The sequence below is a fragment of the Schistocerca nitens genome, chromosome 5, assembly GCF_023898315.1.
Source record: "Schistocerca nitens isolate TAMUIC-IGC-003100 chromosome 5, iqSchNite1.1, whole genome shotgun sequence".
NCBI classification, from domain to species: Eukaryota; Metazoa; Arthropoda; class Insecta; order Orthoptera; family Acrididae; genus Schistocerca; species Schistocerca nitens.
In genome coordinates, this window is record NC_064618.1 from 860,601,284 (window position 1) to 860,618,453 (window position 17,170).

A 17,170-nucleotide genomic window follows, 5' to 3' on the forward strand; every position below is an offset into this window, starting at 1 on the left:
CATTATTAAAATGATTCATATGGCTTCCAAGTGAAGTAGTTTAAGAAAGAGCAAAGCATCAACTCTGTATTCATTTTATGCCTTGTAATTCACTTTTTTAAATGCACAACTTAGCTGTCATTGATTATTCAAAGACATGTCTCCTTTTTAAATACAGATATAAATCTACGTTGTTACAGAATGGATATGGTTAATTATGAAGTTCATGTGTGATCAAATTTACTTATAATATGGCTAAAATGAACAGGAATGCAAGGTTAGAACTGAGATGGAGGGAGGCTTGAGAGATAGAGAGATAGGAAAATAAACTGCACTTGAAGATAAATATATCTGTCATAATGTTTAAATAATACCGTAAAATTACAAAGATGCACTGCTTCATCACAATTATTTATGAGAAAATAAACCAGAAAATCAATTTTATTAGTAAACTGGCATATAGTTTAAACTGTCTGATAATATACACAACTGTCTCTTGTGCTCTACATTGAAAATTTCTAATCAGTTTTTAGTTTTCCATATTAAACCACTTCAAAACAAATCATACAAATATTTCATTAACAATACAAGGAAAAATAGATTCCTACTCACTGTTAAGATGACACATTGAGTCGCGTACAGGCACAATGAAAGGACACTTACCCATTAGTTTTCAGATAAGAAGCCTTTGTCAGAAAAGAAAACACATATACATTCATTCTCATCAGCAAGTACACTTCATGTCCTCATGATTGCAATCTCTGGCAGCTCAGACTGGAAGCCAGAGATGGTGGTCATGTGTACATGAGGTGTGCTTGCTTGTGTGAAGGAATATATATATATAAAACAAAGATGGTGTAACTTACCAAACGAAACAGTTGGTCTGTTGATAGAGACAATAAAAAACACACACACAAATTTCAAGCTTTCGCAACCCAAGGTTGCTTCATCAGGAAAGAGGGAAGGAGAGTGAAAGATGAAAGGATGTGGGTTTTAAGGGAGAGGGTAAGGAGTCATTCCAATCCCGGGAGCAGAAAGACTTACCTTAGGGGGAAAAAAGGACAGGTATACACTTGCAACACACACACATATCCATCCGCACATATACAGACACAGGCGGATGGATATGTGTGTGTGTGCAGTTCATAATCGATAAATTATAGCCAGGATCCACATCTGCCTCTAGAAATCTCTTACAGCATAAAATATAGTTTTGAAATTTATGTCTTATATTTAAATAATTAATCTGAAAGTTTCCAATTTCCATGGGTCTCTTCCACATACACAGCCTTCTTTCATTATTCTTAAACCAAATGTTAGTGATGATAAAATTATGCTCTGTGCAAAATTCTACAGTCCAAAGACTGACTTGATACCACTCTCTGCACTACTCTATCCTGTGCAAGCCTCTTCATTTCTGAATAACTACTGCAACATATATCCTTCTGAATCTGGCTGTATTTGTCTCTTGGTCTCCCTCTATAATTCTTACCCCCACACTTTCTATCCCATACTAAATTGGTGATCCCTTGATGTCTCAGTATGTGTCCTAACAACCGACCCCATTTTCTAGTCAGGTTGTGCCACAAATTTCTTCTCTCCCAGTTGTATTCTGTACCTCTTCATTAGATATGTGATCTATTCAACGAATCTTCAGCATTCTTCTGTTGCACCACATTTTAAGCGCTTCTATTCTCTTCTTCTCTAAACTATTTACCATACATGTTTCCATACATGGCTACACTCCATACACATACTTTCAGAAAAGATTTCCCAACGCTTACATCTACTATGTTAACAAACTTCTTTTCTTCAGAAATGTTTTCCTTGCCATTTCCAGTCTACATTTTATATCCTCTCTAGGTTGGCCATCATCATTTATTATGCTGCCAAAAAAGCAAAACTCACCTAGTTCTTTAAATGTCATTTCATAATCAAAGTCCCTCAGCATTATCTGATTTAGCTTGACTGCATTCCATTACCCTTGTTCTGCTTTTGTCGATGTTCATCTTATATCCTCCTGTCAAGACAGTGTCCACACCATTCAACTGATTTTCCAAGTTCTTTGCTGTATCTGACAGAATAACAGTGTAATCAGCAAATCTCAAAGTTTTTATTTCTTCTCCCTGAACTTTAATTTCTATTCCAAATCATTCTTTCGTTTCCTTTACTATTTGCTCAATGTGCACATTGAATAACATTGGCGACATGCTACAGTCCTGTCTCACTCCCTTCTCAACTACTGCCTCCCTTTCATGCCCCTCAACTCTTATAATTGCCTTCTGGTTACTGTACAAGTTGTGACTAGCCTTTTGCTCCCTGTATTTTGCCCCTGTTACTTTCAAAATTTCAAAGAGAGTATTCCAGTAAACACTGTCAAATGCTTTCTCTGAGTCTACAAATTCTATAAATGCATGTTTGATTTTCCTTATCCTTTCTTCTAAGATAAGTTGTGAGACCGGTATTACCTTGTGACTTTCTATGTTTCTCCAGAATCCAAATTGATCTTCCTCGAGGTCAGTTTCTACCAGTTTTTCTCTTCATGTTAGTATTTTGCAGCCATGACTTACTTTGCACTTGTAGGCACCTGCTTTCATTGAAATTTGAATTATTACATTCTCCTTGAAGTCTGAGGGTATTTCACCTGTTTCACACATCTTGCACACTATATGGTAGTGTTTTGTCACAGCTGGCTCTCCCAAGTCTGTCAGTAGTTCTGATGGGATGCCATCTACTCCTGCAGCCTTGTTTTGACTTACATCTTTCAGTGCTGATTCAAATTCTTCTCACAGTATTATACCTCCCATCTCATCTTCATGTAAGTCCCTTTCATCACACACCGTATGGTGGCTTGCAGAGTATCTATGTAGATGTAAGTCCTCTTCCATTTCTATAATATTGCCTTCAAGTTCAACTCCCTTGTGTAGACCCTCTACATACTTCTTCATCATTCAGCTTCCCTTCTTTGCTTAGGATTACTTTTCCATCTGAGCTCTTCATATTCATACATCTGTTTCTCTTTCTACAAAGCCCTCTTTATAATTTTCCTGTAGCCGGTATCTATCTTTCCCCTAGTGAAATACACTTCTAAATCCTTACATTTGCCCTCTAACCATTCCTGCTTAGCCAGTATGCACTTCCTGTCAATCCCATTTTTTAGATATTTGTATTCCCTTTTGCTTGATTCATTCGCTGCATTTTTATATTTCCTCCTTTCAACAGTTAAATTCAGTACTTCCAGTCTTATTCAAGGATTTCTACTAGACCTTTTCTTTTATCTATTTGATCCTTGCTGCCTTTGCTATTTCATTTCCAAGCTACCCATTCATCTTCTACCATATTTCTTTCCCCTGTTCTAATTAATCTTTGCTTAATGCTCACTCTGAATCTCTCAACAACCTCTGGTTCTTTCAGCTTCTTTAACACCTGTCTCCTTAATTTCCCCCATTTTTGCAATTTCTTTAGTTGTAATCTACAGTTCATAACCAATAAATTGTGGTTAGATTCCACATCTACCTCTGGAAATGTCTTACAGTTTAAAATCTGGTTCTGAAAACTCATTCCCATCATTATATAATCAATTTGAAACATTCCAGTGTCTCCAGGTCTCTTCCACGTATACAACACTCATGATTCTTAAACCAAGTGTTCATTATGATTAAATTATGCTCTATGCAAAATTCTACTGGGCAGCTTCCTCTTTCATTAATTTCCCCCATCAATATTCATCTAATACTTTTCGTTCTCTTCCTTTTCCTACTATCAAATGACATCCCCCATCATAATTAAATTTTTGTCTCCCTTAACTATTTGAATAATTTCTTTTGTCTCATCTACATTTCTTCAATCTCTTCATCATCTGCAGAGTTAGTTATTAAACAAACTTGGTGGGTGTTGGCTTTGTATCTGTCTTGGTCACAATAATGCATTCACTGTGCTGTTCATAGTAGCTTACCCACATTCCTATTTTCTTATCTTATTCATTACAAAACCTACTCCTGAATTACCACTATTTGGTTTTGTATTTATAGCCCTCTCTTCACCTGATCAGGGGACCTGTTCCTCCTGCCACTGAACTTCACTACATCCCACTGCATCCCACTTAAACCTTTCCATTTCCAATTTTGAATTTTCTAACCTGCCTGCATTATTAAACGATGAAACAGTCTACACTCCAGTCCATAGAATGCCAGTTTTGTTTCTCCTGATGATGACATCCTCCTGAGTAGCCCTGCCTGGAGATCTGAATGGGAGGCTATTTTAGCTCTGGAATATTTTATCCAAGAAAATGCCTCCATCATTTAACTATTCAGTAGAATTGTATACATTCTTTCAATCTCTTCATCAACTGTGGAAATAGATGGTATATAAAACTGTACTAGTGTGGTGGGTGTTGGTTTCATGCCTATCTTGGCTGTCATAATGTCTTTGCCATGCTGTTCATGGTATCTTACCTGCAGTCTTATTATTTTTATTCACTATTAGATCCAAACCTGTGTTACCACTATTTTATTTTGTGCTGTACTGACCTGACCAGAAGTGTGTCCCTTCTGCCACCAAACTTCACTAATTCCCACTAGAACTGTTGATATTTTTAAAAATATGGGGAATCTGATATATTTATATTAAAAATATATCATTATCAGCTCTCAATATATCGAAAAAAAGTATCAGTATACTGGTGAAAAAAATATTGACTTACCTGCCTATAAAAATATTGGGTGCATTTTGTAAATATATTGCTGGTTTTAGAGCTCTGTATTTAAATATTGATTTATTGTAAGATATTCTATAAACCAACAAGCTAGCTGCCTGCTGATCCCCCTTAGAGCAAGAACTGAAAGGAAAATGATGCCTGTTCATGCTTGGCAATAACCATTTTGCTAACAATGGTAAATTATGTAAGTGGCACAATAAAATGTGTCTGATGGGTCCATCGTTTTGTTTCATCGCATAATGGATTTGTCCAGAACACTTCACTTCATTTCAACTTCTCTGTTTTTTCATTTCTGCAGATGCCAGTGACTTAGCACTTGTAGTATCAATATTGCGTGGTGAAGCTAAACATTGCAGTTTCTGAAACTTCCTGGCAGATCAAAACTGTGTGCCATACCAAGACTTGAACTTGGGACCTTTGCCTGTGAGGATGGATCATGAGTTGTGCTTGGGTAGCTTAGTTGTTAGAGCATTTTCCCGCCAAGGTAAAGTCCCAAGTTCAAGTCTCAGTCCGGCACACAGTTTTAATCTGCCAGGAAGTTTCATATCAGCACACACTCCACCACAGAGTGAAAAGTTCATTCTGTTGTAGTTTCTGTTGGTAGCACCAAGTTCTGATTGCAACAGCATTTCCCCTCACACATCTCCACCCACCGCAAAGACCAATATTGCCATTTAGATTTTTGTTCATCATTTTCAGCAACTGTTTTTGAAGAATGTTGATGTGAAGAAATAGCATACTAGTTGTGTTAAAAATTGTTTTTTAGTCCAATTGGTGTGCTGTTTCTTCACATTGGAAATCTTGTCATTCCATTCACCCCCCCCCCCCCCCCCCCACGCCCCAGTGCAATCGGAATTGTTCTTTTGTCCACATATACTTCCTTCACACAGTAAAAGAGAAATACTTGATGTGATGAAGGCTCAAAAAGTAGTAAGACTCCTTCACACAATGAAAGTAAAATTATGTACCACTACAATTTCAAAAGAACAACTTCAAAAATTTTCTAACTATTGTGAAAAAATTTAATATAAAATAAAAATATCAGCATTCAATATTTCTGTTTTGATATTGATATATTGGGAGAAAAACTATTGCTGACATATATTGATATATTTTGAAAAAGTATCGAAATATTAATATTTTATCAACAGCCCTAATTCCCATTACATCTAAATTCATCCTATCCTCTTCCTTTTTAAAATCGGTAACCTACCTATGCTATTAAGGACAACTAAACATTTCTTAAACATCTAAAACAAATTCCTAACATCAAACAGAGATGCACAATGTATGCTCTAATAATAATAAGTAGTGTTGTTATTAATGTGATTATTAAAATTTTTACAAAGAAGTATGATTAAAATATAAATTCTGTTATTTTACCTAAGGTGGTCATATGGTATACTGTTATGGGAGATAATGACTCTTGGGGGAACTCCATATCCTTCAGTTCCCAGTGTTGAGAAACTTTTTCAACTATTGAGAAGTGGCCACAGAATGGAGAAGCCACCATGCTGTTCCCTGGAAATGTAAGACTCGCCTTTTAAGTATTTGAGAATTCTATTTCCTCCTTCTACAGAAGGCCATATGACTTAATTGTTTCTCATTACAGATACATGCTAATGAGGGATTGCTGGAACTATCAGCCAAATGAAAGACCCATGTTCAGTGAACTGGTTGAAGATTTGGACAGAATACTCACAATTACAGCAAATGAGGTAGTGTATTGTAATAACGGAAATTTTGAAACTACTGAGCAACAATGAGGTGGATGGTGCATGCTCAAGGTCTGTTGTATTTAATATATATGTATGAAACCCTGTAGTTACACTGCGTGCAACGTTTTTGGCCATGACTAGGTGTTCTGGCATGATTTTACAAGAATTTAATGCAGTCCAAAGTTTGTACAAGAAATACTGTTTGTGTAAGAAACTGACCAAACAAATGGGTAGGCTTCTAAGAAATGCTTTCTCTGCTGTTCATTGATAATGAGAGTGAGTTGTTGAATTTTGTTAAATTTATGAGTGAAATTGAGAAGCTTCTTCTAACACATTGCTTGTGCAACAAGTTTTCAAAGAAGACTGGTATTTGACTGTATGCATGCCATGAGGGATAAATAGTTTTTGGTCTCGGACATGAAATTACTTGCAATTACTTTACATGTGACCCTTATTGCTGCTCATTGTTTTTAAGGACCAGCTATGACAAAGCATAAAAAGACCATATTATTTTACATTCAGTAGGATATCATCAATAACAGTGACTGTAGTTTGCAAAGTGTTTGTGTTCCCAATGAAGTTGAGAGACAGTAGTGCAGTGTAGAGCTGTTTGCCCTTGATGGAGTGATACTTATGATAATAAAGTAAAAAATAACACTACTGAGTGAGAGCAGCATACATAATGTCTTGATGTGAAGGAAATGCAAACTAGATGACAAATTAAGATTGTAATAGGATATTAGTTGACTAATTAAGATGATCTAGGCAACAGTAACCATGCCATTCAGGCAACAGTAACCATCTCATCTAGGCAACAGGAACCATCCCAAGATATTAAAGCACTGAACTTTGAAAGGTAATTTTTATCTGGAAGCCCAATAACTGAGTTACCAAAGCTGGAACTGAGAATTACTGATTAAATAAAACACAATTGAAAGACAGAGCTACAAGAACAAAAAATAACCAAGTGATATTAAAAATAGATAACAGTTGATTATAAGATATCACTGCAAGAAAGATTAGAAAAAATTATTGACAGAGAGCATAGCCAAAGTGTTCCCAAAACTTATGATAGCAGTAGTATAAGGCCAAATATTTTTTGCAACCATGAAGTCACAAGAATATTTATCTCAGTTAACATGAATATAAGAGGTATCTAGTAAACATCTGCATATAAATTTCAAAGACACTGATTTTAGAGAAAAGCATACCAATAACTCCAAGGACTGCATTTCAGATAACGCCAACTGCAGTTATTTTGCTCTCTGCAGGGAGGCAATAGATAGATACTGAATTCCAAAGCATGTTGTTACAAAAAGGTACCAACAGAGATATTCATGTACAAGAGGAAACAAATATGAAGAACAGCATTAGAGATTGTAACTTCTCACTTCATTTTTGGCTCAAATAAAAAAATTATTTTGAGCACATTTTTATTAAATAATAAAGAAATTGTTAGTACTATACACATTGTCATGAGAAAATGAGAGGGACCATTCTATATTTTTATCTTATCTGAATTTTTAAATGAGACAAAGCATTTATCAAATTTCATTCTGCAGTATCTTCTTTTCCTCAGGTTTATTTCCGTGACATACTTAATTTGAATAGGTTAGTTATTTCAATTTTCAAAGAAAATTTCATTCACAAATAGAAATGTAACAAATTTTATCATAATTTATGCATACTTATTGGGCAATTCCAACTAACTGACTATTCTTTCTACTCTTTCCCATTATTGACAACTTGCCTTGACAATGTTAGCACCACAAAACATTTTTTGTGCTGAGCTCCACCTAAGCAGCTTTTACATTATTATTTTTGAAATGTCACATATATTTAACATACAGGGATCGAATGAAGGGTGGAGCCACGGGTCGTAACACATCTGAAATGTAACGTCCATGGTTCAAAGTGCCGTCAATGCGAACAAGAGGTGACCAAGATGTGTAAGCAATGGTACCCCATACCATCACGCCGGGTGATACACCTGTATGCCAATGACGAATACATGCCTCCAACGTGCGTTCGTGGTGATGTCGCCAAACACGGATGCAACCATCATGAAGCTGCAAACAGAACTTGGATTCATCAGAAAAAATGATGTTTTGCCATTCGTGCACCTAGGTTCGTTGTTGAGTACACCATTGCAGGCGCTCCTGTCTGTGATGCAGGATCAAGAGTAACCGCAGCCATGGTCTCCGAGCTGATAGTCCATGCTGGTGCAAACGTCATTGAAATGCTCATGCAGATAGTTGTTGTCTTACAAACGTCCCCATCTGTTGACTCAGGGATCGAGACGTGGCTGCACGATCCGTTACAGCCGTGCAGATAAGATGCTTGCCATCTCGACTGCTAGTGATACGAGACCATTGGGATCCAGCACAGCATTTTGTATTACCCCCCTGAACCCACTGATTCCATATTCTGCTAACAGTCATGGGGTCTCGACCAATGCGAGTAGCAATGTCGCGATACGATAAACCGCCATCACGATAGGCTTTAATCCGACCTTTATCAAAGTCGGAAACGTGATGGTACGCATTCCTCCTCCTTACATGAGGCATCAAAACAACGTTTCACCAGGCAACGCTGGTCAACTGCTGTTTGTGTATGAGAAATAGGTTGGAAACTTTCCTCATGTCAGCACACTGTAGGTGTCGCCACCGGCACCAACCTTGTGTGAATGCTCTGAAAAGCTAATCATTTGCATATCACAGCATCTTCTGCCTGTTGGTTAAATTTCGCGTCTGTAGCACGTCATCTTTGTGGTGTAGCAATTTTAATGGCCAGTAGTGTACATTAACAATGGAAAGAATATAAGGTAACAACTCGCTGTATAGTTGAGGTGTAGAGTTATTTATAGGCACATAAACAAGGCCAAGAAAACTGCTAGTTTCTGGACAAATCTTTTGCCAGAGTGTCCCAGTTGACTGAACTGTGCTGGAAGTGCAACATGACTAAGACAAGGAGGTTGTGCCACATGGAGTGGTAGAGGGTTGCAACTGCCCTCAGGCTACAGGCAAAAGTTTGATAGTCAGATTTTTCCTAAGTTCTGAAATTCAAACCTAAATTATAGGGACATTTGCAAAATGATTATTTATATAATTTGGTATACGGTAATTCACACATTAATTTTTTCTGTGCTTTTAAGTATGACATCAAGTTTCTTCCCTGATTGTGGTTTTACAATTTCCATAATGATTTTGATTTGTTCCCAGACTGTCTCACTAAGCTATCATTTCAAAAAAAAAAGATTACATTAACTATTAACTTTCCACATACTTTCCTAGAACTTTTTACACGTTGTGTAAATGGAGTTACTGTATCTGTTTCCCTTGGAGAATTGAAGCTTTTCAAAGTAATGCTGGCATTTTTAATAGTTTTTGTGATTCATGTAATGGGTTTAATGATTTAACAAGACTGAGTTCATTGAAACACATATTTCAAAGTTAACAAAGAAGGCAAGAAAAAGTAATTCAATCATTTTGGCACTTGTTTCATGAGAGAATCTACAACAAGCAAACATCGATTTGTTTCTAAAATCCTACAACTTTCATTAGAAAATTCTCTTTTGTAATGCAGATATTCTTCTTTCTTTGAGATGTTGCAGGAATTATGAGGATGAGAGCATTAATAATCAGACATTCACAAATCTGTTTCATGCATTTCAATTACCATGGTACTTATGTTTGAAACCACATTATCTATGTGCACATTTTGTTCTATAGTTATTCTTAAAGGAGCATTTCTATAAGGAAACACATGAAAAAGGCCATTATTTCAAAACTTGTATTTTGATGGAGTTACATTCATAACTTATACTGAAGTCTTAACAGATAATTGCTGTGATTTTATTGGACAGCATGCAACAAGGCATTTTATTTATTAATGTATATTTTCATATCCCTACTAGGTGATAAACGTATTGTTATGATTGTCACGTCTCCCTGTTGTCCATTGTATTTGAACAGTATGTGCCGTAAAATGTTTTTCCGAACTCAACGTGTCTGGTTCATACTTTTTTTTATATATTTTATGCCTAATTTAGTAAATTATACAGACTTCCATCATTGACAGACTCTCTTCGAGTATTGAACAGCCATATACGTAATACATTTTCAATAGCCCTCAAATAATGATTGTGAGATCTAATTATATATTGGGAAAACAATTTTCTCTGTCATGCACAAATTAGTATTTCTATTAGATGTGGTCCTTTCTAATTTTCCATATATGTCTTCAGGAAGCAGACCAAGTATTTTACATGTGTTTTACCAGTGATTATTATTCTTGGGTTAACATCTTTGGGCTTGAATATTTGATTTCTTCTGACAGCAGAGATTATCTTTCTCCAAATCCTCTCCCAGTTTTCCCTTCATGCATGTGTGTGAGCATGTCAGGTAACAGTTTGGTAAAGTGTTGAAGAAATGTTTAATTATTAGAAAGTTTAGCAAAACTGCATCCCCTTTATGAGTGAGTACATCATTTTTGAGTAAATAGTTTAACAGTAATGTACCTTTAATGAAAGCAGCAGCTTTCAGTTGTTGTAGAATAAGTAACATTTTATGGTATGGTTCACATTTTTAGTATTATTCATGATTCATAAGAGCTTATAATAAGCGTTTTAAGTGTAGGTGAGATTTTTGTCACCACAGACATATCTCTGATATTCTAAAGCTACTATTCAGTGAAGGAAGAAGTTTGTAGGTCACTCAGAATGCTGTTTCAAGGTGTGCAAAATTCAAAAATCAAATGGTGTGTAGTTATTGCTGAAAGGAATTAAAACGATATTCACAATTTTCATGTAAACTAATATTTACTGAGCTATATCTGCTTTTTTGTAGCTCACAAAGGACAAGTTGAAAGACATAAAACTAACCAATTCATGCATTATGATCACATTGCAAAGATTTCATGGAGCTGTTTCATACAAACGAAGCACAAGGCTGAAAAAATGCACTGAAAGTTAAAGTAATGAATTAATTGAGTGCTCCATTGGTTCATAGTAAAATATTTTGCGCATTATGAATCAAAACCACACAACACTTATGTAATAGCCTAATTACCTGTTTTTTGGCTGTTCTGCCATTGTAAGGGCTGACCCCATCTGTACTTTGTAAAATGTTTTTAAAGCAAGTTTTTACGTATGCATTCAGCAGAGAAATGCCAAAGTAGTCTATTGTGATAGCTGATTTAACAATATGAATTAAGAGGAACAGCAAAACAAAGAATAATTAATCAGTATTCCAGCAGCTACTGAGTATGGCTGCTTCATGACAATAGCAGACTCACAGTGTACCCCCGACCAGATTATGATAGGAGACAAACTGAACAAGGAGGGTGTGGCAAACAAATGTTTACAAAATTTTCAGTTTATTTTTTATTTTTTAGCTACTAAATTACTGATGTTGACAGCAAGCAATGGTACTAATTTAGCCCACAACAATTTCACTTTCAAGATATTTATGAAAAAAATGATTATTTTACTGCTTTTGCAAAATGTCTAGAACATGATAACAGTACCAAGCAGTAGTAATACTGCAGCCACTTGGTTTGGTTTTGACGAGTCAACAACAACAGATATACCTAAATAAGTAATCAGTTGGTGGCCACATCTTCCTTGCTCAACTTTCCGCATCTCATGTCATGTGCCAGACAATCTGCAGAAGCTTTCTTTTTAACAAACCCTCCTAGCAAAATGTGAAGTCAAAATAAAACAAAATTACCATAAATGTTTTTAGAACCTCTTGCTCAAACTCTGTTTCTACCCATCATAATGATACCTCCTAATTTGATGAAATTTCATCAAGGTAGAAGTGATAATGTTATTCAGATTTTCACCAAGAACACAGAAATTAAACCATGATCTCAGTTTATATTGCAAAAATTAAAGATAAATGTCCTAATCCTGTAGCAATTCCTATTTAAAATAACTCAGTTAATAGAATTTTTTGCATTATCATAAAAGAACATATTGGTAGGTAAGGATACTGTTCATAAAAATGAATAAAAGAAAATTACAAGCTAGAAGCAGGTAATTAAAACATCAAATTTTCTTTTAGGAATACCTTGATCTTGGGCTGCCACAACTAGACACCCCACCATCGAGTCAAGAATCTTGTCAAGAATCAAGTGATGATGAAGAAAAGTTTCCCAGTCTTTTGTGATTAACTACTTCAGATGATATGTGTGATGCTCAAAGCAACTACTGCAAGTGAAAAGTCCCAGAGACTTAAAGCTTCAGTTATGTGCCTGAATAAACATGTAAATTTATTTATTGACTGTTATGCTGTGAAGTGAAAAAATGAAAGGAAGAAGCACATTATGTATTTGTTGTTGTGTGTGTGTGTGTGTGTGTGTGTGTGTGTGTGTGTGTGTGTGTGTGTGACAGAAGGGGGAGGGAGAGAGAGAGAGAGAGAGATAGAGAGAGAACGAATATTGAGAAGTACAGATACTTTTTGTACATTTTGTGCTGAAGTTATTGAACTCATTTTGTTTTGTGTTATTGATTGAATGAGCTCACTGTGGTGAAAAACTTTCTGTATTTGAATTCACAGTGGAGCTTAAATGTGTTGTATGCATCACTAATGATGTTGCCACAAAAGACTGAGAAGAACGCGATGACAAACATTATCTAAATGGAACAGAAGATTCATTTAACAACACAAAAATGTACATTTGTGAAACTACTGCAGCATAAAAGTGAAAGTGAAATTTTCATTACTAGTCGTTTATTATTTAATAAGTGCAACTCTATGACACTTGCAGCTAGGCAGTGAGAGAAATGATCATTGTAGAAAGAGGAACTAATGGGCTGGCAGTGTCACTGAGTGGAGAAATTCACTCAATATTAATGTTAAATAGTTTCACCAATGAAACTGCCTTATCAGTATATAATAATGAAAGTACAAAGCATAACCTCTAATTAACATTGCTACAAGTAATAATAAAAATTTATTTTTAGGTTGTAACAAAACAATTAGGGCATTACTTGTTGTAATTTTTTGTAAATCTGTGTTCCTCTTAGCTGTTAGTCTCTTTGTACATATAGAGTTTCATAGTTATACAATACATTGTTGTTACCAGAAATTATCATGAAGCAATTGTTCTGTTTACATTTAAGTTTTCAACAGATCTCAGGCTCAATGAATATATATCTTTATACCCAAGCAATTATATATTACTAGCTATAATATTCTGCCTGCAGATTTTCCCTTTGGTTTTTCAAAGAGGGGACAGTGGGGATCCCATGGTATAAAGTCCACTTAGAAGTATGAGGACAACTGAAAGTAAATTGGCAGCTTCACCTGATATGTAATGCTGCTAACAACAGAAATAAGTCTTGAGTTTTATACTTTATATCAATTATTCACTAGAAAAATTAGCAGAAAAGGGTGCAGAGCTACTGGATGTACAAGCTGAAAATGCATCTCTGAGTCAAATTCATGGATAATGCCTATAACTGATCATACAGTGTGCTCTGTTCACTCATTTTCAAACATGTTAAAAACACACAACAACAAAGAAAACACTGTGCTCAACAGTGTCACTGTCACTGTTAGAGTTCTATTCAAACAATAAGATTTCCAGAACAGAAGATAAAAACTATTTATCTGGCTCTTGTTCCTGTGGATGCTGGACTGTCCAGTTAAGTGCCAAAGAACGACTGTGAAGATAATATACACCCTACAATGTATTTGATCAAATTAGTTCATGTTTATGAATTATTGGAAATCTTCTGCTGATATAAGCACAAATAACTGCCTTACCTTATAGTCACCTTACAACTTCATTGTCACTTGCTACTGTAATTAACCAGATGAGTGGGGGACAGTGGTTATGTCTTAACATACCACTACAAGATGACCTGTTAAAATATATATATTCCAAATTTTATATTACAAAAATATGCTATTATATTAACTAAAAAGTTGTTCATTTTCTTAATTTTGTAATCATTAGATTATTTGGCATAACATCACCAAAATAATAATATCTAAACTTCATTTCATCACACTTAGACAGGATTTTCAGTTACTGAGCAGCTTTTAAAATTTAAGAACACTATAATGTTTAAACAGACATACAAAAGTATGGATATATCCATTACCTACCGATAAACTTGTGTTTGTTTTGTTGTAAACATAAACCTACCACAAGACTTTTTCTTTTTACAAAATAGTGATTTTAAAATTATTCACCATTATCTCTTGTACTTTAGAAAATAACAACATATATTGTACAGTTGATGTCAAACTTCCGAAAAGGAGGTCACACTTAAGAAAATTGCAGCATTATTAAGTTATTAAATTCAGCTTTTCATTTCTTGAATATTAAATGATAATTTGAAAAAATGCAACATGAGTAACTAAAAAAGAGACATTCATATACAAATACTGCTGCTGCTTCAGTTGCTTAGCGACTCTGAAAATGACTTCATTAAATCTTTTGAAGAATCTGTAGTGCTAAATTTAGTGAAGTCCACTGACGTTCATCTGGTATTAAAAAGTTCTAAAATGTTGGCTTTAATCCATAGTTCAATGGAGGAGGTGGTTCCTAACACTTAAACATTAGAAAAAAATAGGCCTATGTTATTTTCATGTGTTAAAAACAGGAAATTGTAATGTGGAAGATGCACTTGTGATATTGTAACTATTACGATGTGCTTGCCTCAGTCATATAAAGTGGAGTAGGGAGTGTGATGAGGAACATGCACATGTACTTGTTGTAACATCTTTTCTGTTTAATTTCACATTATTTTTCTTTTCATTCATAAATCTGTCCAAAGAGATCTGCAGCATGTTTCCTTCTGTCATATCAGTTTTAATTCTGTCCCATTTATCTGATGTTTCAATGCAGCTAAACACTATACTTCATACATAACCTCAAGTAAATTATTTCATTATTCAAGTAAATTATCTGACTATTAAACTGTTTTTCATTAATCACTTTAACCTATTATGAAGGAGAAAATGGCATATATTTGGCAGTACCAAATAAATGCATCTGTTGGCTGTCTGTACACAAGGAATGACGCTTGCATTTCACAGTTTTAATTATGGGCATTTCTTCATTACTTTTTGTTATAAATATTAGGCTGTTAGGGAACAAGTCACCTTGTACAATGTAAGGTAGTCAGAAATTTGGCTCAGGAATGTTCAGCAGGGTGAATTTCTGCATTGCTCTTGCAAATCTGGAGCCCTACGTATTACATCAGAAACATAGTGCCTAATGGAGGAGCTGCTAGTTACAGATTTTATCTTAAAACTGACAATAATGTTATTAAGTGAATGTAATATTCAGTATTATTTAGTTTCTTTTAAGTTATTCAAATCCAGGAAGGCATTTCTACTGTTGGTCAGAAGGGCAGCTATATCAATAATTCATATTCTTTCTCTAGCTATAACATTATATAGAAAATTGTTAATAAAATGTATCAACTTTACTCAAACTACCTTTATTGGGTTGAACATATTTTACACTGAAACATATTTGTGTGAGCTGTTCTACACCAATATCCATCTAATTTTTAAAACTAATTACTTGGATTTCTAAAATCAAAACTGGATCTGAAATTTTAGGCCAGAGTGTCATAGACTCTTTAAAGTTTACCCAGTGTTCTGCATTTATAGCGAGTTATACTGAAACAGTTTTGGATTATATACATGTCAAATGAGATATAACCAAGTTTGTATAGAATTTTCAATTATGTACATAAAACAATAAAGAACTGTTTTAATAAATGTTACAAATAGTGTTGTTACTGAACTGGTATCAGATGTTAAAAATTGCAGAACTTCTCCCAAAAACATTGCAGCTGCAGCAATAAGTCAGCATACTCATGGTATTTAAAAAGTATTTCATTATGAAATAAAGTATCTGCTTCCAAACTTCACTGCAGCTACTGGAGTGAGCCTCTAAAAGAAATGTAAACAACAGGAATACTATGTCTGTAAGTATGAAGGATTTTGTACCTATTATCAAACAGTATAAAACTTTGGTCTGCTGCATTACTCTGTTTCCACTAAAAATGTCAGAAATTATTCAGTAACACTGTTGGTGGTGTTTTCTTCAGGTGCCAGCTTCAGAGTTCTTACATACAACATCATAAAGTCCTTGCAAGGTCCTCATAAGGAGCATGTTGTCATCATCTCATCATTTTAACAACCCTTTTTTTTATTTTAATGAAAATTCATCTCCTCTGTTTTGTTATATGGTTGCAAGAGAGATGGAACACAACAGTTTTCAGACTTTGTAAAATGAATGGAACTTAAAAAATTACGTGGTTCGAAGTAGTATTCATAAAATATTATGTTGGGTATTGAAAAGGTGTGTGTAAAGAACACAGTTATTGAACTCAAAAATGTTTAGTATGGGAAGAAGAACAAATAGAATAATACATCATCAAAAGTTATCCATAACAGTGACAGTAAAATTGCGACTACAAATGAGAAGCCTAAAACTATTCCATCTATGTTAGAAGGATAGAAAACATGATAAAGTATGCAGATGAACACGATGCATTTAATAAAGAGAAGGGGAAGTTCAAAGTACACAGAGGAACAACACGCATTTAATAAAGAGAAGAGAAAGCTTCAACTTGAGAGCCTACCCAACATCACTGAAAATATGACAGATCACAAATAAGTATAATCCTTCATGACAGTGATCTCAAACTAAATCAGCCTACAATTGCCTGGTTACCTATAGGCAACTGTGTTTATGAAATTGTTCATGAATATATAAAACAATA

The 17,170-nt window shown here is 34.8% G+C and overlaps 1 protein-coding gene across 1 annotated transcript in view; it reads left to right on the forward strand.

Moving 5' to 3' along the window:
- LOC126259304 (fibroblast growth factor receptor 3-like) overlaps positions 1-16,142 on the forward strand; it is a 418,035-nt gene extending 401,893 nt beyond the window's left edge. Inside the window, exons 22-24 of the mRNA XM_049955976.1 lie at positions 6,085-6,225; positions 6,309-6,414; positions 12,480-16,142. Of these exons, the coding sequence (XP_049811933.1) occupies positions 6,085-6,225; positions 6,309-6,414; positions 12,480-12,584 (352 nt within the window). The 3' untranslated portion in view covers positions 12,585-16,142. The remainder of the gene's footprint in view (positions 1-6,084; positions 6,226-6,308; positions 6,415-12,479) is intronic.
- The last annotated feature ends 1,028 nt before the right edge of the window (positions 16,143-17,170 follow it).